The sequence below is a fragment of the Epargyreus clarus genome, unplaced genomic scaffold (assembly GCF_041222505.1).
Source record: "Epargyreus clarus isolate Ecla_fem2 unplaced genomic scaffold, WU_Ecla_fem_2.2 ptg000008l, whole genome shotgun sequence".
In the NCBI taxonomy this organism is placed as follows: domain Eukaryota; kingdom Metazoa; phylum Arthropoda; class Insecta; order Lepidoptera; family Hesperiidae; genus Epargyreus; species Epargyreus clarus.
This window is the reverse complement of record NW_027332216.1, coordinates 15,473,827-15,497,755: the sequence shown is the minus strand read 5'-3', so window position 1 is coordinate 15,497,755 and position 23,929 is coordinate 15,473,827. Positions and strand designations below refer to the sequence as shown.

Below are 23,929 nucleotides of genomic sequence, written 5' to 3'. Positions count from 1 at the left end.
AGGAACATCTAATCCTGTATGGGGTTGCTTACAGATGTCAATAGCCACTTACCACGAAGTGGACTGCATGCTTCTACTACTCCTATATTATAAAAAAAGACGATCGAAGTGGTATATTTTGTGGTTCGACTCTGGAGTCTGGAGGCCCCACAGCCATTGATCTGGGTCAGCGTGGTGGACTATAGTCTAAATCCTTCCCATTCTGCAGACAAGTGCCCAGCAGTGGCACAGTAATATACTGACGCTCATAATAATACACTTACATTCCAACATTCGAATTTTACTAATAATTTTAAGGATAATATTCAAATCACGTTTTTGTTAAAGATTGGCAGACATCATGATAATTATAAACTTCTTTCAATGGGGTTTAAAACTTAAATGTCAACTGATTTTCAAAGAGAAATATCAGTCAGAAGACTTAAGTTTTGGATAAAAAAGAAACTTTTGTACAAAAGATATAACTAACTTTAAAATCTGCTAAACTATCCCAAGTCTGAGCTAAACGAAGCGTTATTAATTATTTAAACGTTGAAACAAAAGGGAGTATAACGATTCACAACGTTGTTCAAATGAAACGTCTGGTTAAATTTTAACTGGCTTTTGATAGCTGTTGGTAAATCTCCTAATTTCGGTTCGTTTGTACTACGCTGTGAACTGTTCTAATGAACTATTTTATCCGTGTAGGTTTTTACTCGTATTTTAGGTTATTAGCAAGGTTTTAGTTGGCAAGCCTTTAGAAAATAATTTAAAATCGAGTATATATATTTTTTATTAATATTTGACTACACTCTAAACTGTGAGTAGGTACTAACTTTTTTATAAGGTTGAAATAGCAAACAAGCATGCAGTGGACTTGATGATAAATGGCCGTTGCCGCCCATGGGCATCTGTAACCAACTTCATATAAAACAAACCCCTAAAGCCGATTAAAGATGTGTTGCCACTGAGGATTAAGATAATTATCTCATACGTCAGCTGGAATACACAAACTTCCGACGAATTTCTTCACGCTAGAAATAGGTGAAGTGGCAAATACTTCCCCGGACCATACTAACTCTATAACTTTTCAACAAAAACGATGAACGTATTGTTTCACTCTGAACTATACTAATTTTACATGAATAAATTAATGTCTCCTATTCATTTATTTATCAACATGATTATATACCCTATGTTTTTTGGAAACTCCGACCTAAGTATAAGTGAAAAAATTTTGAAATCGGCCCGCTACTTTTTGAGTAAATTCATTACTTACCAACATATAAAAATACAAATCTTTCCTCTTTTTAATATTTTTATATGTAGATTAGTCTAATCTTAGGATAGAATTAAAGACCTTGTAATAGACCACATACATGTCCCAACTTCTACATAATCTATCAGTCTGTGTAGTCTGTGGTACTGAAATATTTCCGAAATTCTGACGTCATTAGTCGCTAGACAGTGGGCTAATGTGTAGCAGCTTACCATTAAGCTCGTACAAACATATTCCCAAATCGCATATTACATAGCACGAATAACGATATAACGATAACGAGAAATAACGCGATAACCAAATAACAGGAAATGAATAACGTTGTAATGTTAATCTTATTTCATCGACAACACGCAATAAACTAATTTAACTAATCGCTGGTTGTTGCAACAGGGCTTTTATAAGTAGCAAACGAGCATGGATTACACTTGATGGTAAGTGGCACCTGACGCATTTTGAAATTCGTAATCAACCCCTGATATTTGAGGTCGACCATAACTTTGTTATAATACTGTACCCTTACCATGAGTTTTCAAAACATCCCAAAATTTTACGTTACGTTTACTCAATCCATTATTCTGTTCCGTTTGCTTAGTAGACTGAGTAAACGTAACAATAAGTAAGTGCTCAAGTATTTTTGTCTACCTCACATGTTCGCAAAAAAGAGGGACAAAACATAAAGCGCGTTTTGTCAATTTAGACATTTCATGTAACGTTACTGACACTATAGTTCTGATATAATCCGCTAGGGCGCTGATTGGATATTGTATGGGCAAATACGTAAACAAATACCAAAACAGTCATATTTGTCAAAACGTAAAAACTCATGGTAAGGGTACTGAAGTAGCAGACGGGCACGCAGTCAGTGAAGTGCCTACTGCCGTTCATATAATTCTATAATCAATTCCCGATAAGATTTGTTTCGTATTTCAGGTTGGCCACAGGTGCAATGGTACCTTTAAGGATTAAGAACGCTTGTCTCTTTTACGACACTATTCAAAGCTTTGGGTCTAAAGCTTAACATTGCTGTTATTAAACAGAAATAGGTGTGGAGATGGTGCCTCCGGAGTCGAATATTGGAGTACAAACGATATTCATTCCAAATAAAACAATTTCGAAATTATTAAAGTTGTATTCAAAATAATTTACAGTAAGCAATGAAACAAGACATTCATATAATGTGCATATACAATAACAGTTCGAATAATTAAGTTACATTACAATAATTTAATAACAAATGCTGTTTTGTTTGATTTAAAGCTATTTTTAATATTTTTGGATATAGAAATATAAACGTTTATTAATAACGAAGTAATGACAACACTTTTCACTTTATATAAACACTTAATTAAAGATTTCGTCATGTAATTAATTTGATATTCAATTTAAAATTTTCAATTAATTGGAATTAAAATATGTACATCATAAATAATATAAATATTTAATAGAATATACATTGCAGATATATATTTTAAATATATTTAAATTTGTAACATCGCATTAAAAATACGTAATAAATGAACAAAAAAGATAATCATTTATTAAAATTTAGTTTTTTTTATTTTATAAAAACTACGTCGAACAGTTATATTATTTTCTACGTAAAGCGAAGTCTACAGTATTTTCGAATACATTTCAGATACAAATTTGATTTTTCGATGTATTTTCTACATTTCTATAAATTTACTATATTTATTTAAAACATCAATCATTTATATTTTAGAAGCTAAGTAAATGTACAATGATTTATAATTTCTAATTACCTTACGTTAAAGTATACAGTCTACAAATCATCTGCTCTCGTATTTGGGCTCAAAAATATGAGAGCAAATGAGTTTAATACATTTGAACAACAGCTTAAAGCTTCGCAAAAATGGTTTATATTTACATGTCCCTAATAATAAGCTGTAACATTCGCCTAATGCGTATATTTACATTACATTTGCTTACTATTTAAATAAGTCCGTGTATTTCTACGAAGTGTCAGATTCACTAAATTTTATACATAAAATATTTTACAATTAATTACGTATAGTAAATTTGTTCTGACATCTAAGTATACAGAAGTAGTGTAAGTTGTCGTTATACATGTTTAGTTACAGTGAGTGTATTATACAACACTACCTACATGAACATAATTATAACTTATCTACCACTACAAAATGATCAGTAAACGTATTTACAATTCAAATTACAAGCCATTACTCAATTTTAATGTAAAGTAGATAATTCCAAAGCTTTATGACGGATGCTATCAGTATCATAACATTTATTTCCGTATTTCATTATAAACATTAAATATTACATCCACAACTCATTTACAAAAACACAATTTTAAATAATCGCAGCATTATCGTACAAAAGCATAATTTATTAAACTTCGCAATCTGTGATTAATACGCAAAATTATACATTTCAATAATTTATAGGATTAACGCGACATAATATTATCAATCTCATTTAAATCGCATTAATTATACTTGCATATCTGATTTACATCGCAGATTGTATAATTATGTTTGTATATGGATATATACAGTGGTATATACAAAGTGTCGGCCGCGCGTCAAGCCAGTCTACACGACAGTGGCCTCCGAAGGGACGCGCGTCCGACGAAGCGAGTCTCAAACTATGTCGTGACAAGAGTTCCCATTGCCCGTGCGTGTGGTCTTCGTGGGCTGCGGTCGGCCTGACATACCGTCGGTGTAGCGCGGCGGGCAGTACATTACCTGAAAATAAGCTCAAAGTTAGAACCTGGACATTGTTTCCAACTAGTCCTTAGTGTTAGCATTCTTGTAGTTCTCAAGGTATTTAATAATTTGTCAAACCTATGACTTAAACATTAAATAAGTTTTTATTTATTTATTTATTTCCATTTAATTCAGACATAGTCCATATTTTGTTAGTATTTACATTGTACTTAAAAACCTAGGTTAGTAAAATTTATTATAATTAAAAATAACAAACAAAAAGTAATAATAATAAATAACAAATATGACAATACAACTAAAACTAAAAAACTAAAAACTAAAAAGTTTTTAAAGTGGCGAAACACTTTACTGTTTAAATATTATCTTATATATAAAATTCTCATGTCACAATGTTAGTTACCGTACTCCTCCGAAACAGCTTTACCGATTTTCACCAAATTTTATATGCATTTTCAGTAGGTCTGAGAATCGGCTACTATCTATTTTTTATCCTAAGTGATAAGAGTTTTTCACCCCTAACATTTTTTTACTTATGTGGCAACACAACATTTGCCGGGTCCGCTAGTTGTTATTATATCTACGTTTCGTTTGTCAGTTTCTTTTTAACAGTTGAAGTGTTGGAACCCTTTTTGAATCGATCGAAGACTCCACCGCCATACCTATTTCTGCCAAATAACAACAGTGTTAAGCGTTACTATGTTTGATAAAGGAGATGTACATACGTTGGTGTTAATTTAGCCATGAAGGGTAGGAACGCATCTATTATCCGAAACATAATTTAGGTTCCACTTGTTCTAAAATTTCGATTGTTGGCGGAAAAATCGATAGACTAATCTTAATAAGGGAGGAAATCTGGACGCCTTTTTTAAAAACAAACAAGATATAAGGACTTTTTCATCCATTTCACAGATTCCATATTTGGGGTCGATTACAGAGAGTCCCTAAGCTTCCATTAGATAGAGGGCTTGTTTGAACGTAAAACCTTGATTTTATCTCGTTCCTAAAATTCCCTAACAAGTTTCGTGCCTAAGTCTTAATAAGAACATTCCATCCTTAGTACATTCTATGAATATTTAATCCTATCGATGCCAAACTTTTTCCATTTGAATTAAGTTTCGACCTTGAAGAAGTTTTAAAGGATATTTCTAGGATTTATAGACATAGTTATATTCTAAGTATGAATTGAAATTTTCCTTTTTCACTAAATTTTATTAAGTTACTTTCTTATATCTGTTTATTCGTTTGTAAAGAAGATTTTTTGAATTTTTCATCATCAAAGAAGTTTTGACACACTTTATTACATAGCTTGGCAATGGTCTACTCTTAGAATGAAAAGAATAGGTGATGCTGTCATTGTCCCTGTAGTTCCGGGACTAGAATAGGGCAACGGTATCCCCTGCCTGTCGTAAGAGGCGACTCAAAGGGAGCTTCCGGGACTGCAGGCGGCAAGATTGGGAGCTCGAACCGCTCGGCCAGCGACCACGGGAAGGACGGCTGTATGTGTGGAGGCATTCCGTCTTGTACACCAGACGGTGTGACGAGCGGCATGCTCACCTGAGCCCGACGGAGCAACGCGCTAAGAGGACTCCGGTTGTGTTCCTTTGGAGATCCTGGAGTCCTCTACACAGCGTCGAGGACGGCCACCGGGGGGTTTTAGTTTTTTTTTTTTTCTTTTTTTGTTTTTTTTTTATAATATAGGAGTAGCAGACGAGCATGCAGTCCACCTGATGGTAAGTGGCTACTGCCGCCCATGGACATCTGTAATCAACCCCAGATAGGATTAATATTTCCTACCTGAGGTCGGCCACAGATGCGCCGCCACGCCTGAGGACTAAGCTGGAACGCCTCGGAAAAGTCTGTCTCCCTTACCACACCCTTCAAACCGGAACACAGCAGCGCCTAACACTGCTGTTTGTAGGTAGAAATAGGTGTGGCGGTGGTTCCGCCGGAGTCGAACTACAAAAGGTTCTACCACCTTCACTTTAGTGCGGTAAGAATCCCATAACCCCGTGTCGCTCCCACAGCATAGGGTACCTTTTGAAGGTTTAACCCTCGTCAAAAAAAAAGTCATGCTGTCATAGTCTGCTACGACTAAGTCTGGTAAACGTCATACATTTTTGCAACATCATGAAGAACTTTAAGAGATGTGTTTGTTTTCGTTCCTTTCCTGTTTTTATTTTAAATCACTATTAAAATTCTATTTTACAGCAGCGCTATAGTATAGGGGAGTCTTTCCACTATAGATGTGCGAAATAGCTAAGCTATATTTTTATATGGGGGAATAGAAGCTAAAGCTAGGAGCTACGGATGTGAGCTACGGATCTCGTACGGTATAACTACAGCATTTTTATAGCAAAATATACCATAAACGGAGAATTCTGTTACAACAAACGGACAACAAACAGAACATTATATAGATAGTTAGTATAGTTTACTTTGCGACTAATGTTTGCAATAAGATAGATCTTGATTGTCCAAACAATAACTGATTGATATCAACCGGGTAATGTGATTGTGTCTCTGGTTCACAGATTACCAACATATCTATAGTGCTTTATAGTTAACTACTATACTATCAGAGATCAGTTGAATCATTCATATAAGTGTTTTTCCTACCCTTTAAACTAGAATAAAGCGTTTCAAATTTCTGTCCTAGGAGAGCAATAGTGGCGGTGGAGACATAGTAGTCGAACTTGCGAGGGCTCAGAGGGTTCCGGGTTTGATCCCTGGCCAGACAGATATTTATATTTAAATTAAGATTTCGTTTCTGGGTCTGTCTGGGTGCTGATGTATCCGTCTTTGTATGTATCCTTGGCACTCACGACACAGAGAACTTGAGTGTGGGGCCGTGAGTGTGGAAAGTGCCTTCGACTAAAGCACTTCGGAATTATGTCGCTCTATAGTCGCCGTTTATTGCTTGATGTGTGTTTCCTTAAAAAGCTTTTGTCTGGTGATTTAGTTTGCAATAATCTGCTTAGCAACATAAGCCTTAACATCCCTTACAGATATCCGCGAAATCACATTGAAAATATATTTTATATTCCCAGGAGCAGGACAAATATCCTCAAAAACTCTCCGGTTCCACGTGTATGCGCTGAGTACAACCAATTATCAACTAAGAACATAAAATTTTATATTTTTCACGACACTATACTCTTTAAAAAGAGGCTCATCTCTCTTCTCTGTCCCGAGTGAGTCATATATATTTTGTTTTTGTTTTTTTCATACGTATGTAGTTAATATGTGTTAAATACCTTTTTCTTTTACAATAACATGTCTCAAATTTGGCGATTGTTGTACACTCCAGTAATTGGCATGCATACTGTCCTATATCTCGTGAATGTTTATTATATGAATGTTTGTATGTTATGCTGTCGTTGTGTCTAAAATAAATTTTAATATATAAGAAAATGTGTACCTTTTTAATCTCGTATTCTACTATCGAGATTGGAAAACCAAACCACGAAAGAACACTACATGCTAACTTATTACTGAAACTATTACCGTAAAAAATGTTAGACATCATTTATTTTCGGTCGGTCAGGTCAGGTAGGGCGGTTCGGACAAGTAATAAATCGTTACATCGGAAGCAGTTTTAACTAAGAACGAATTTAGCGGCCATTTTGAACATTAATCTTTCCCATAAAACACATAATTGGTTTAATTTTAGATCCTATCGCTGTAAGTTTGTTCCAAGTGTCACGCGATCATTCTAATTTTTTTTTGTAAAATATGTTTAGTTTTGTTTATTTTTTAAATTTTAATGTATTGCTGAGTCAGTTAGTTAATACTCGTAGATATTAGATACATGGGTCAGGACCAAATTTTTGACGGATTCAGAAAAACTGAAGTGTCCGACTCTTAAGTGACAAAAACTTGCGTACTTTACACGCCTAAAAATAATTTGGCATATTTTATAATAATATCTTATGTTACTGTTAACAGTCTCATTCATCAAATAACTTAATTTGAAGCTTAATTTCTTTAAAAATAATATAATATCGAACTCTTTATATTTTTGCGCCATACAAAATACGCATGTCCTTGCTTGACTACCTAAGAATATTTTGGCCGAAGTTTTTGTTTGACGTATGCTAGCATTCATACCTTGATATTATTAAATCCTTATAAACACCAGTAATCGTTTTCATTAACAATAGCACAATAACCATTGATAATATAGTTTTTACAATTAATTTTACATACGTCCCAAAATTCTTTCCATTGTAACACACCTGTTGTGCGACGCTATTATGTCCAAACCAAAAACCAGATTTAGGATTTAGTTGATTATTTAAGTATGGCAACATTGGCTTCAAGTATTGGCAACAACATTTTGGATAAACCGCCATGTTTTTTAAATGTCAGTTGACATTTTGTTTGTGTCGTCAGCGCGTGTCGTTAAGATTTCCGGACTTTAGGTGAGTAAAACTTTAATATTTTTTATGATTTTCTAGAAATTGAATTATATTTATTCATTCCTGTTATCTTTATTGTTAAATAGGAAGCAGAAGTGTTCAATTAATGGTTCAGTTTGTTAATTATTGCAAGTATTAGGTTATGTCGTGAACAATTTTCATTCCATTGTGCGATTTGTGACACGAAATTGTGCGACGTGTCACAAGGGAAATTTCTAAAGTTATGTTTACAATAATTCTTATGTCATTAACGAATTTAGTATTTTATTCGAAAATGTTTAAATATATTAACTTACTACATTATTTTAAATTACTACGCCAGAGGCCTAAAGGAGGGTACCTATTGTATTAGTTGGTATGTTTTGAGATGCTACTGGGTCTTATTAAAATTCTCATAATTTTGTATTTTATTAATAGTTATTTTTTGCCACATTTGTTGTCACGTTATATTTCTTGCCTGTTCCGATGTTTGTAAATCTCAGTATTTTTTTCATCTCAAGCATGTTTATTAATAAATTTAAAATAGATAGGGTACCTACTTTTTGGGACTCGTAATTTAAGAAAAAAAGTTTTTCTATAAAAGGTTTTGCTTAGTCTTAGCTTTTCTTAGTTTTTATTTATTCTTAGCGAGCTTGCTCATGAGGCGATTCGTGCGATTTGCAATTTCTACTTACTAAAAATGAAAATTGTCCTTGCGTCGCGTCGGTCAAATTGCATCACATCGCGTCATCAGCAAGCTCGCTTAGGCTCAAAACTCAGTTTTATAATGCATTAAAGTATTACACTCTTTAATTTCTTGGGAATATGATTTAACGCCTCCGCTGGCCGTCTGGCCGCTGCCTTTTGATGAGTTTTTAGCCTTAAAAGTATGTTCATTGCAACAGTGAAAATTCTTTTAAATAATTCTGATAGGTTTATGTTTTTTCTCGATTCTTCGTGTGAAGTTAAGCAAGTCAAATTAGCAGTTAATGTTATTTGTCAAGACCGAGTACCTTTTTCTTTTCAGATGCCTTTATCATCCGCTGAGCGATGTCGAAAGTACCGGGAGAAACTAAAAAGGGAAAATCCCCAAAAATTTGAAGAAATGAAGAAGAAAAACTTGGAAAGAACGAAAGCTAAAAAACGAAAAATAGGCGATATGAGCGAAAATGAAAAACAAGATGTGAGAAAACAATGGAGAGATGCTAAACGTAAAAAACTTAACATAAATGAACCAGTGGCAATCGAATGTAAAAGAGCACGTCGTTGCTATCGTAGCCAAGTAGAGCGCGAAAATAAAAAAATGAAAGAAAAAGTAGAAGTCCTGCGCCGAAAAAATGAGAATTTAAGAAAAAATTTAAGACGCTTTTTTGTGCCATTAGTAGGTAACATAAGAATAACAAATAATAAATACAAAGTATTTTATTTTATAGGATACAATTAAGTAAGTAAAGTTGTTAATAAAAGCAGTAAATGGACCAATGACTATTTAATTGTATAAGAATTTTGAATGTTTAAAATTATTGTTGTAAGTGTAAGAAAAAACAAGCAGTGTTTTAGTTTTAGATTTATTAAATTTTTCTTGAAAGATGATGTTTTTTTTTTATATTCCACTTTTCTTAAAATCTTATGACTATTTGCACACACCCTTATAATTCTATTGTGCTACATTTATTTTCCAGTGTGACACATTCCGTTGTGATTTCCGTTGTGCAATTACGTCAAAAATTTGGTCCTGACCCACATAATGATGTTCTTGTATTATTAAGAAATTATTTATAAAACCTAATATTCCCTAGGTAGCCTTTTATATTATCTTAGCATTAATGGAAAACATATGTTACCTTATACTAGTTAATTATAGCACTTTCACTATTTATTTGAAGGTGGTAACACTTTTGTGGTTTCACAGAGGTACCACCGCTAGACCTGGTAACGTGTTAAGCAAGCGTGTGTGCTTTTAAAGTTAGACTCACAACCATCTAGGTTTGATTATAAATGTCCAAGGGCTAATAAACATTGTTCAAGATGTTCCATAGAAAAGTTGTTAACAAAACTTTGCTTTTAATTTTAAGTAGGCGTTGTATGTAATAAATTGGATCGGTGGTGTGCTGCACAGTAACTGAGCTGAAGTTGTTTTTTCTTTATTTAAACCTGATTATCGAACCCAAGTTTCGTTCATGGTCCGTAACGAGCCGGATTAGAAGCCCAATTAAGGATACACTGTGGATCAACAGCAAATTACGCGAAAACAACAATAATTGTAATACGCCGTGTCGCTGGGTCACATGTGAAGAGGTTAACCACGCCGCTTAAGTACCAAAAGTGCATAAAATATACGTTGTGTTAAGCAAAATATTAATTTTACCATATTATATAGTGATCACCCATCACCGGTAATCAGGTAACCAGCTAAATTGTGTAATAGTACCAGTATTAAGGTTAGTACAATTTCATATGCGTTGTAACTTTATATTAAGTGTGTGTCGATACAACTTTTTGTACAAAACTTTCTAAAACAATAATTTTAAGTAAATTGTTACATATTATTATTACACAATAGTTTAAATTGCAGCAGTAAATCCATTTCATCTTAATTGTATGTGCAAAATTTAATACATTACAAAATTCAGTCCCTTTTACAAGCATTGTAGTTTACAGAAATCTAGGTTGCTAAATGTAATTAAACTTAAATTAACATTATTATTGTATAAATTCCAGGTCTACCATACACGTTTCCCAAAATGACTTCTGAAACAGATACCAGGGAGCTTAAAAGAAAGCGAGGCATTTACAAGGGAAGACTTACCATCTTTTCTGCTTATTTATCTTCTTTAAAGTCGTCCGAACTCACATCAGCTCAGATAATAGAAATGCAAATGCGTATTAATAAACTGGAGGAACTATACAACGATGAATTCGAACAGGTACAATTTGAAATAGAACGTTTATCAGATAATTCTGAAAGTGAGATGTCTGAGAGAATTAAAACTGAGTCTCAATATTATACATTACTTTCAGAAGCCAAAGATATTATAAATAAATATTCTAAGTCAAACAATGATCAAAATTCTGAATGTAGCCGTCCTAGTGCTAATCGTCTGCCTGTTAGGTTACCTACCATTCAGTTACCCAAGTTTAGTGGTTCATATGATGACTGGCTTGAATTCCGTGATACATTTACCAGTCTCGTCCATAACAATGTCGACATAGACGAAATTAATAAATTTCATTACTTGAGATTGTCATTAGAAGGGTCGGCAGCTGTTATGTTACAATCTTATGAATTTTCGGCGCAAAACTATGATGTGGCTTGGAAACTCTTATGTGAGAGATTTGACAATAAACGTTTACTAATTCAAAATCATGTTTCAGCCTTGTTTAACGTAGAACAACTCTTTAAAGAGTCTTCAGCTTCGTTAAAACGCATTATAGATCAAGTTAATAAACATATTCGAGCATTATTTGCATTAGGCGAACCGGTTTCTAGTTGGGACACATTATTAATTTATATTATCAGTCGAAAATTAGATTCGAAGACGTTCCGTGAGTGGGAAGAATATAAAGGGAGTGTAGATAAATCTCAGCCGATTCTATTTTCACAATTTATTCAATTTATACAAAATCGTGCCGACTTGTTGGAAACCATAGAATTATCACGAACTTCATCTAATAATTTAGTACATACACAATTAGGCTCTAAAAATAATATGAAATTAAAAGCTATGGTTTCAATCGATAAAGCTTCAATTGCGTGTTGCCCAAACTGCAGTAAAGATCATAGACTTAACAACTGTCCACAATTTCTTTCACTAAGCCCTAAGGAAAGAATAACAACGTTACAAAATTATAAAATCTGTTATAACTGTTTTCGTAGCGGACACTACGCGAATCAATGCAAAAAACCAAGCTGTAAATTGTGTAAACGCAAACACCATACGCTTATACATATCTCAAATATTAAAGAAAATAATAATGACATTATTGCATCAGCTGAGTGCTCCGACGGCAATGTCAAGGTCAAGACCTCCTCTCTCGCTCCCACCCACGGCGTTCCTGTAGCTCTGTCCGCTAGTGTCATTGCGCATACGCATAGCGATTATTATTTAAACTACTCAGGTAACGTCTTATTATCGACTGCTCTAATCAAGTTATATGATAACAATAACCGTGAGTTTATTGCTCGCGCATTACTTGATTCTGGCAGCTCATCATGTTTAATGACTGAAAAATTGCACAAACAATTAAATTTACCGTTTATAAAAGTAAATAAGTCTATTCAAGGTATTAATAATTCGTTATCTCGTGTCGGAAAAATGTGCAAGGTGCGCATTGAATCATTAAATGAAAATTACTGTACCGACCTTCATTGTTTTGTATTGCCTACAATAACAGATAACATACCTACAAAATACATAGACTTACGCAATTTAAATATCCCGTCGGATATTAAGTTAGCCGATCCAAGATTTAACGCGCCTGCTTCAATAGACATTATTATAGGCGCTGATATATTTTGGTGTTTATTAGGATCGGAGAAAATATCTCTGGGTGAAGGTAAGCCGACGCTTTGTCAAACTAGACTAGGATGGCTAGTTTGTGGCCCAATTAATAGCGGCTATATTACGTCGAGCTCATCGCCACTGATAAAATGTAATTTTACAAATATATCAAACCCTAATGTCATTGTTTCTTCAAATTTAAACACTTGTGATGATATACAAACCCAATTAACGCGGTTTTGGCAACTGGAAGAAGTTAGCCATCAATCATCTGCTTACTCTGAAGAAGAGAAGCTGTGTGAAGAACATTTTATTAAAAATACAACGCGGTTAGATGATGGCCGTTTCTGTGTTAGAATTCCGTTAAAAGAGTGCGCTGACACTTTAGGCGATTCATTGCAACGAACAAAACGTTGTTTTCTATCTCTCGAGCGTAGAAATCAGAATCGACCGTTATTTAATAAAATGTACAAAGACTTTATGTCAGAGTACAGGTCCTTAGGACATATGACTAAGTGTGACATAGACGCAAAAAATCTGTGTTATTTTATGCCTCATCACGGGGTGCTGCGTGAAAGTAGTATCACCACCAAGATGCGCGTGGTTTTCAACGCCAGTGCTCCTACGACATCTGGTGTTTCATTAAATGATTTACAGATGGTAGGACCCACTGTCCAAGATGACTTGTTGTCAATCTTACTTAGATTTAGGATGTATAAATACATCATCTCCGCAGACGTGGAAAAAATGTACAGGCAGGTAACTGTGCATCCATTAGACAGACACTTACAACAGATTATATGGCGTGATGATCCAACCGCTCCTCTCGAAGCTTATAAACTGAATACAGTCACTTATGGGACTGCAAGCGCACCATTCCTAGTTACGCGTTGCTTAAAACAAATTGGGCTTGAGTGCGCTGATCCCAGAGTCGCAGAGGTCATCATTCACGACCTCTATGTGGATGACCTTTTGACAGGTGAAGACGATCTGGATCGGGCACTCGCTTTACGTGACAAGGTTGCCAGCGCTCTTGCTTCCTCTTGCATGCCTTTACGGAAGTGGAAGTCCAACGAGCCTGCCCTAGTGTCGGAGAAGTCTTCACACTCATCTCTCAATTTAAATATGGGAGAGAATGAAGTGACAAAGACTCTCGGACTTTGTTGGCAAACGCACGCTGATAACTTGCAGTTTCCCATAAGTGTCCCTGATAACATAGGGAGTACAAAGCGTGACATTCTCGCTGTTATATCACGGATCTTTGACCCTTTAGGGCTACTGTCACCATGTGTCATTCGCATGAAACACTTGTTACAACAGCTTTGGCTAGAAAAGCTGTCGTGGGATGAACAGTTGCCGGACCACGTCTTTAAGGCTTGGGAAAATATAATTAAAGTACTTCCAATGCTCAATGAAATGCGGATTCCTCGTCATGTAGTCTGTGATTCATGCAAACTGTTAGAACTACATGTTTTCACAGATGCATCCGAACAAGCTTATGGTTCTTGTGTTTATGTCCGCAGTGTCAATGAGCAAGGTTGTGTTCAGGTACGATTACTTGTAGCTAAAAGCCGTGTTGCACCCATAAAGCCAGTAACAATACCTCGATTGGAGCTCTGCGCTGCATTAGTAGGTTCACGGGTTTATAATAAAGTAGTCGGATCTATACGAGCTCAAGTCTCTAGCGTCACATTTTGGACTGACTCCATGGTGGTCCTTGGATGGTTAAAGACCATGCCCAATAAATTAAATACATTTGTTCGTAATCGAGTTGCAGAGATTTTAGAGACAACCAATTCGACCACATGGAGACATGTACCGACACATGATAATCCCGCAGATTTCATTTCGCGCGGTGTTAAAGCTAACGCGATGCAGTCACTAGATATTTGGTGGACAGGCCCTTCGTTTTTGAAGGAAGATAAGACTCTCTGGCCATCGCCACGTCAATGTCCTGTTCCATTACCCGAAATAAAAACATTGCACGCAGTTAGTAGTGATGCAACCTGTAATAACGATATTATAATTAATTTTCAACGTTTTTCAAACCTTTTACGACTTCAAAGAGCTGTAGCATATATGTTTCGTTTTATTAACCTCTGTAAAAAACAACGTGTTACTTGCAATCATTTAACCACTGAAGAGCTTCAAAATGCATTAAAATTCATTATTATTCAGTCTCAAAAGGAGTCTTTTCCGGAATATTACTTATTGTTAAAAAATCAAAACTTATCAAATAAATGTCCACTTTTAAAACTTAATCCGTTTCTTGACGGTGATAAAATTATGCGCGTTGGAGGACGTTTATGTAATTCAAATTTTGCGTATGATAAGAAACATCCGGTTTTAATACAGTCCACACATCATTTCACTAAGCTTTTGTTTCGATTTGAACACATTAAATTAATGCATGCAGGACCTCAAATGTTGTTATCTAGTATACGAGAATCCTATTGGCCTTTACGTGGTAGGAATCTTTCTAAAGCTACTTATCATAGTTGCGTTCGATGTAAGCGCATGAAAGGCAAAACGGTTGTTCCTCAAATGGGAAATTTGCCCTCCGAACGACTTTCATCAGCTGCTTTCCCATTTCAAAACGTGGGAGTCGACTATGCGGGTCCCATTATGTCTGCTAGTCGTCAGGGTCGTGGATGTAGACTTGTAAAGGTATACATTGCGCTTTTTGTTTGTTTCTCGGCCAAAGCTATTCATTTGGAATTGGTGGGTGACCTAACGAGTAGCAGTTATATACAAGCTTTACGTAGGTTCATTTCTCGAAGGGGAAAACCTTCGAATATTTATTCGGATAACGGAACCACATTCGTTGGGGCCGCTAAAGAAATTGGTAATTTTTTGAAGAGCAATTGCATTTCTATTTCTGAAACCTTAGCTAACGAAAATATTAATTTTCACTTTATACCAGCGTATGCTCCACATTTTGGCGGTCTTTGGGAAGCGGGTGTGAAGTCGACCAAATATCATCTAGTTCGTGTGATGGGAAATTGTAACCTTACTTATGAGGAGCTTAACACAACTTTAATACAAATTGAGGCAATCCTCAATTCTAGACCGCTTACTGCACTATCATCTGACCCTGAAGATTTGACGCCGCTTACTCCGGGGCATTTCATCATTGGAAGACCGCTTACATCTCTTCCAGTCGAGGATTATAATGACCACTCTGCTCACCGCCTCACACGCTATCAACGAATAGAACAGCTTCGACAACATTTCTGGACGAGGTGGAGCAAGGAATACATCTGCGAGCTTCAGGAGCGAGTGAAATGGCGCTCTTCTAAAGATGCTTTGAAGCTAAACTCCCTTGTTGTCATCAAAGAAGATAACCTTCCTCCGCTGAAGTGGAAACTGGGGCGTGTGGTGCGTCTACATCCTGGTACAGATGAGATAAGCAGAGTGGCCGATATTAAAACTTCATGTGGAGTGGTGCGTCGTGCCTTTTCAAAATTATGTCCTCTCATCGAAGTCGATGGTTGAAAGACTAGCTTTCAACGGCTGGGGGCATGTTCAAGATGTTCCATAGAAAAGTTGTTAACAAAACTTTGCTTTTAATTTTAAGTAGGCGTTGTATGTAATAAATTGGATCGGTGGTGTGCTGCACAGTAACTGAGCTGAAGTTGTTTTTTCTTTATTTAAACCTGATTATCGACCCCAAGTTTCGTTCAAACATATTTCGTTACTAACTACACTAATACTTAGTAAGTTACACGAATTTAACAGGATTAGTCTTTGAGTCATTCAATTTAATATGTGGAATACAGGAGCTGAAATAGTCTTCCAGTGTCTAGAGTGCTTTTACGAATTTTCTTTTTACGTAATGAAACTTAAACACTGACTGACAGACAACACGCAGCTAAAACCTTTAGCTTTAGATTCCTAGAATCATGAGATTTTCTTGAGAGTTACATGTATAACACGGAGAGCACTAAAACTGAATTTTTAAAATCCATCTCTTAAAACCATGAAAAAGAAGAAAGTTTTCATTTTCAACTAAAAAACTTCAAATTCAATAAGCTATACGCTCATGGATGATATTATGTGGTAAGTCCACGGTACGTCCTCATCTAGAAGTAGGCCTGCTTAAAGACGCGTTACCACTTTCGAGCCGTAACTGTACCCTTACCATGAGTTTTCAAAACGTCTCACAATTTTACGTTACGTTAATTCAATACTGTTCAGTATTTAGAACTGGTCGAAATACTGATTAGAAATAAAAGGAGTAAATTCAAAATTTAAAAGGTTGACGTTTCTGTCATAACACACATTGTACAGACAGTCGGTATTCGGATTTCGTCACGGGACGTATATAATTATATAGTATATTACGGGGGTCCTGGGGACCTATTTGGGAGTCGCGAGTGTGTGTGCATCACGGTCGATCGGTCGCCGAAGGGAGCACCGCACCACTCTACGGTATTTATACATTTATTCACCTACACTATCGTCAGTAGCGCACAAGGGTTCCAAATTATATTTCGGATCAACCAGCGACCTAAAACTCTACAAATCCAATATTCTGTTCCGTTTGCTTCAGTGCCCAAGTCTTTCTGTCTGCCTCACATGTTCGCAAAAAAGAGAGACAGAACATAAATCGCCATTTTGTCAATTTACACATTTAATGTTACGTTACTGACACTATAGTTCTGATACTATCCGCTAGGGGCGCTGATTGGAAATTGTATGGGCAAATACGTAAATAAATACCAAAATACTCATAATTGTTAAAACGTAAAAACTCATGGTAAGGGTACTGTAACCGTTGCACGTGGCATTACGTATGTGCCTTATTACAGTTAATAAGTCCCCGGCCCTTAATAACTTGCACGGCAGTTGTTATAGAGTAACAACAACAACAGTAATTGATATTATTTTTCTACAAAAATATCCCTTTTGATTCGATGTTTAAATGCAAACAAACATTAGATGGCTGCTTTTATAGTGCTTGCATTGGTGCTTCGTAAGAGACGAATAAGGAATCGTTCAAACAAAACATTAGGTAATTGAAGAGCTTGTAGAACACGTATACGAATATAAGAAGCGTTCTTTTCGGAGAATTTCTTTGACGAAAACTTAAAAGAAATGTACAGTCAGCTTCAAAAGTAGACGAACAGGTTAATGGCTCAAAAATACCTATGTACCAAAGCTTCATAAATAGTCGAACACCCCTCGCGTCATAATTAATTGAAGACGGTAGAACCCTTTTTGGTTCAACTCCGGAGGCACCACCGCCACACCTATTTCCACCTAATAACAGCAGTGTTAGACGCTGCTGTGTTCCGTTTTGAAGGGTGTGGTAAAGGAGACATACTTTTCCGAGGCGTTCCACCTTAGTCCTCAGGAGTAGCGGCGCATCTGTGGCCGACCTGAGGTTGGAATATCTAATCCTATCTGGGGTCGATTACAGATGTCCAAGGGGCGGCAGTAGCCACTTACCATCAGGTGGACTGCATGCTCGTCTGCTACTCCTATATTATAAAAAAAAGATGAAGATCGTAAAGTGTAAAATTAGATGGAACACTAACGCGTCAAAAGTAGCTGAACACCGTATAGCTAAGGTCACTAATATGATATGTCATTGTTTAGTTACTTTGCGACGTTCATCTAATTATTGTACTAGTTGTGTTCAGCTACTTATGAACTCTTGGGTGTATAGAAATTTTTCGAACCTTAATTGTTCATCTACTTTTGGAGCTGGCTGTACAACGTAGTCCTCTTGCCCTTTTAAAGCGAAATACCCGTATTTGGGACGTCGATAATAATTTCCTTAATGTGCTGCCAGCGTAAAACATTTTCCGGGAAAATTCTTACCTGAACCTATTTATGTTATGCTATATTTTCTTAATCGAGTTCCCGACGGAGAGGTTCTTAAATTGACGTCAAACTCATGTCAGTATTGGCACTGTTTACGTCGTCATAGAGCGGCCTTCTATGTGAACATATTAAGACCTTAGTAATTTTAGTGCTGTGTTTGTCGAACAATTTTAATTATGACGAAAACGACACGGTGAAACATGATAATTTATTTTATTATATTTTACGTTTTTAAATTTTATATAATATTTGATTAATACTGGCACAAAATTTCATTCTTGTATGTCTGAAATTTGATATGAGAAAAAAAAATAATTATGCAACCTGTATCAACATTCTCTACTTGTTAATAAAAAGTCCAACGGCTGCGAGGACCCAGCTCTCATTAGTTAAAATATACTTCATAAAAACACATTATTTTTAATAGTAATGTTATGCGGTACTGTGTTCTATTTTGAAGATTTGGTAAGGCAAAGAGAATTTTACAAGGCGTTCCAGTTTAGTCATGAGTTGTAGCAACGCATCTTTCAACCTTAAGTCGAGCTCTGAATCTCTTTGGAGTTCATAACATGAGTTCCCATGAGGCTTTACGTTTTGACAAATATGACTGTCTTGGTATTTGTTAACGTATTGGCCCATAGTTTTTCCAAGTTCTGACACAATCCGCTAGGGGCGCTGATTGGAAATTGTATGGGCAAATACGTAAACAAATACCAAAACAGTCATATTTGTAAAAACGTAAAACTCCTGGTAAGGGTACAGATACATGCACATTGAACAATGCACATGGGTATGTTCAATTCTTCAATTTTTATAAGAAATATCTCCATATACACAGTGAATATTTCACGCGTAACGTTCAAAATGCCACTAGTTATACGGAGTCTATTTTGATAAAAACAAAAACAATTTTAGTTCCACATTTAGCTCACACCCACGCTTGAAAATTCTACATGCGTACTACTAGAAAATGCAACGTTAATATCTAGTCCTAATAAAATATTCCCTCCTTGCAATATCTCCTAACTGACATATTAATACGAAGAGATGACACTGCGTAGGATGTCTGCGATACTCCCTGACAAGTCTGATAGCAGTATGTCGCAGTCTCTCGGCACCAGTATATTGCAGCCTTAAGTATAATGTCTTCAAAACTGTTAGGTGTGTGTTTTAGATCAAGCGACAATATTTTTCTGCTATAAAAAATGACTAATTTAGTTATATAAGAAGTTTCTGCGGAAGAAACTTAGGTTGAGTTAGTTAACATCCCCTATCTGTCATTGAAAGTCTCGTCGAAATCTGTCCAACCATTTCGGAGATTATACAGAATAAATAGAAACAGACAGATAAAAAAATATTTAATTTTTGTTTGGTTGTAAGTGTTATATATCATCTTATATGCGGTTGGATTGCCAAAGAGAGATAGTTTATTAAAACTGTTATTTAAACATTAAAAACAGACTTATGAAACTTATGCACGTAAATGTAACTCTAATAAAATATTCCCTCAGCCTTGCAATATCTCCTAACTGACATATTAATACGAAGAGATGACACTGCGTAGGATGTCTGCGATACTCCCTGACAAGTCTGATAGCGGTATATTCTCTCCGATGCGCCTTCAATGTCATTTTAAGTCTTATAAAGGTTTAGGTGCGTGTTTTATAGCGAATGAGAAAAATGAGAATGGAATTGCGGCCGGAAAATGGGAGTGGAATATAATGCCCATTCATATATTTAGTCTTAGGTGAGACTACGGGTACTTATTTTATGGTGGTTGAATAAAAAAAAAAATAAAGTCAAGAAATCCACAGATGGGTTGCCAACCCTGAGGACTAAGACTGTCCCCTTATAATTCTGCAAGTCAGTTGGCATCCACACCCTTTCCCTAAAACGCACTGCATAAGGCTAGAAATACTCGAAGGTGTGCTGTTAGTACCTTTCCCGTCAAACCTTACTGATTCTACCATTTTATTTTTTTATATTTGAGCCTAACGATAAAGCAGACGTGCTACCAGATGGGAAGTAGTCAACGTCGCCTATGGACATTTACAACACCAAAGGAGTTGCTAATGCATCGCCGGCTTTGAAGGAGAGCTCTTGTTGCACCTTTTTTGAAGAGCCCCATGTCATAGCGGTCCGGGAATACTTTAGGAGGAAGCTCATTCCACACCTTGCACGTCCGTGGCAAGAACGTCCATACAAACCGAACAGTGGAGGACCGCCACGAGTCCAATTAAAATAACACCTATTAAAATAATACATAAAATAGTCTTGATGATACCAAACATTAACCTTAACCGAGGGTAGCAAAGTTACTGACAGTTTAATTAGCGGAACCTCTTACAAAGTCACTGTATCTCGGTTCCTCGCTCGACGTCATTATGAGACGATTGTCTTAAATTGTCAACATACTGAACAGTATATTCATAATTAAGTGGATTGTACGAAATGAAAATGTTTTCCTGGCTGTGGGCTGACGGTAATAAGCCTTAGGGCTGTAACATACAAGCGACAGTGCCGGCAACAGTCGACGACTGTCGGTCACTGTCGCCGCCTGTTGTTAGCGACTATTAGCAACAGTCAGATAGTAATTACCAGCATAGTGGATGAGAAGTTGTATCTCAATTGGGTTCCGAGGTTCAGACCCCGGCACGAAGTTCAGATTTTTCAGTTATATAGGTATTAATTATTTACCGTTTGCTCTAAGTTGAAGGAAAACGTCGTGAGGAAATCTGCACCAGATACCTGAAAACACATTCTTGAACGTGTAAATTCTACCAATTCGCATTTGACCAGCGTGGTGGACTATGGCCTAAGCCTTCTCATCCGGAGCATACCCGAGCCCAGCAGCGGGACAGTAATAGGTTGATGATGATGATGATAAGCGACAGTCGGTGACGGTCGTCAGCGCGGACTGTCGCACATGTGTTCCGTCCCTTAGTTATTACATTAAAGAAAATCTTGCCAGAAATGACGGCTTCAAAGGAAATAAAATAAATATTAGCGTTCCCAATCAGGGGACGCGGTGGCTGGATATGAGCAAACATTGGGAATTTCGGGGAATATAAAAAAAATAAAAGGCTGGTCAAGGCTGAGTTTGTATTTTTGTTACGTTTATGTGCTATAGGATTTTATATGATACCTTGTACCTTATGTACAAAGATTGACCTACGAACTACTAAGTGTCGCGTCAACTTAAAAATGTCCCTATTGAAAGTACTACAAAACAAAAATAAATGAGAAGCAAAAGGATTTCGTACCCGCACGTTTTAACTATTTTTTTTTTATATAAATTTTATTATCATGGCAACTTGGCAATCATGGCTTACTTCAACTTCACTTACTACTCACTACTTACATTATGAATACATTCACTAGTGACTGTATTCATAATTATTCACTAGTTAGGAGTGATGGTAAGAGTAAGAAACTTTATTTGTCAAATGCGGGTATTAACTAAAAGTGGGCGTATAAAAGGGCACTGTAGATCCGATCTTTAAAGAACGTTACACTGCCAGTTTTGTGGCTGATTTGCGTTTAATTGATTTTCTGTTAACTTATTTTGGAAAGTTAAGGTTCTCGGCTTATAAAAAGTTGGTTTTTAATTAATTTCCTGACGATTTTCCTAACACACTATTAATTGAAGGAAGACAGATAAAATATTCACACGAAAAAGATCGAAAATACTACTTTTTGAAAAGCCACCATGGCACCATATATCTTATACTTCATAATAGTTAAAGAAGGACCGGAGAAAGAAGGATAGACAGCGGAGGCTAAGTAAGAGGGTTCCGTTTTCACCCTTTGCGTACGGAACCCCAAAAAGCCAAAGTATCATAGCATCGTATCCATTCCAAAGCGCTATTTGCAAGTATAAAAGGCGTGTGTTATAACAGTATTCAAATTCTCTCTTTGGGCTTAAAAGGAAATAAGGTTAACTTTTTATTGTATCGAAAACATTGTGAAAAGCAAATACGTAACCTAGTTCGGTTTTGCGAGTAACATTGCCATAACTCGTATCATTAAGGAGCAGACTTAAGATTGGAGTTACAAAAGAATATGTGAGCTTATGGAAATTCTTTTTTCTCTAGCTCAATTATTTTTCTGTCAGTTATAGTAAGTTTTCAGAGTTCATTTTCGTAAAAAAAATGTGAAATAAAAAATATACTTATTGAGGATTTTTAAAATGTTTTATTGCCAAGTTTGTCATATTTTTGAAGGTGGTAGAACCCTTTGTGGTTCGACTCCGCCGGTACCGCCATCACACCTATTTCTGCCTATTAACAGTAGCGCTGCTGTTTGTTTATTTGTTCTGTTTGAAAGGTATGAAGGTAAGGGAGATATACTTGAGACGCTCTAGCTTAGGGGTAGCGCCGCATCTATGGCCAACCTCAGGTAGGAATATGTAATCCTATCTCGGGTTGATTACATAAGTCCATGATCCAGTAGCCACTTATCATCTGGTGGACTGCATGCTCGTCTGCTATTCCTATATTAAAAAAAAACACTCTTCCATTACCGAATTTAGTAAACGTACGTACACATAACTGACGAACGTCATTTTCTATTCTACTCTTTAAAAGTAGTTTTTATCACAATGTTCGCACAAAACCGAATTTTTTTTCATACATTACACATTCTTTACTTTATATAGTGTTGTAATAACAATCTTTCATCGCACAGTAGCAACGTCAGCGAGTTTGAAGATCATGACGTTATTTACGATAAAGGGATTCGTGATTACGTTATGTTATAAGTTATGACGCGTGAGTGTGTTGGTTCCTTTAGCGAATAAAAATCCCGAAGAAAAAATAGACTTAATAATCAATCCATCCGATTTTATCTATCAAAGATCGTAATTTTACAATTTTTAGTAGGCAGTAATGGTCAATTTTGTACATTTGACCATAAAATATACGTCAAACTTTTCGAACAAAATATCTTATATATAAAATTCTCGTGTCAAATTCAATGTTAGTTACCGTACTCCTCCGAAACGGCTTTACCGATTTTCACCAAATTGTATATGCATATTCAGTAGGTCTGAGATTTGGCTGCTATCTATTTTTCATACCCCTCAGTGAAAAGGGTTGTTCACCGTTAACATTTTTTTATTTATATGGCAACTAGTTAAAATATACATTTTGCCGGTTGGTATTTTAAAGTAATAAGGGTACTTGAATTACGGTTACATGCAATAAAAATTACGTCGATTACGATTCATGTGTT

The 23,929-nt window shown here is 35.9% G+C and overlaps 1 protein-coding gene across 1 annotated transcript in view; it reads right to left on the bottom strand.

The window, feature by feature from the left end:
• Positions 1–2,539: 2,539 nt before the first annotated feature.
• AstA-R1 (allatostatin A receptor 1) overlaps positions 2,540–23,929 on the bottom strand; it is a 147,523-nt gene continuing 126,133 nt past the window's right edge. The window contains exon 5 of the mRNA XM_073076216.1: positions 2,540–3,987. Coding sequence (XP_072932317.1) covers positions 3,883–3,987 — 105 coding nt within the window. The 3' untranslated portion in view covers positions 2,540–3,882. The remainder of the gene's footprint in view (positions 3,988–23,929) is intronic.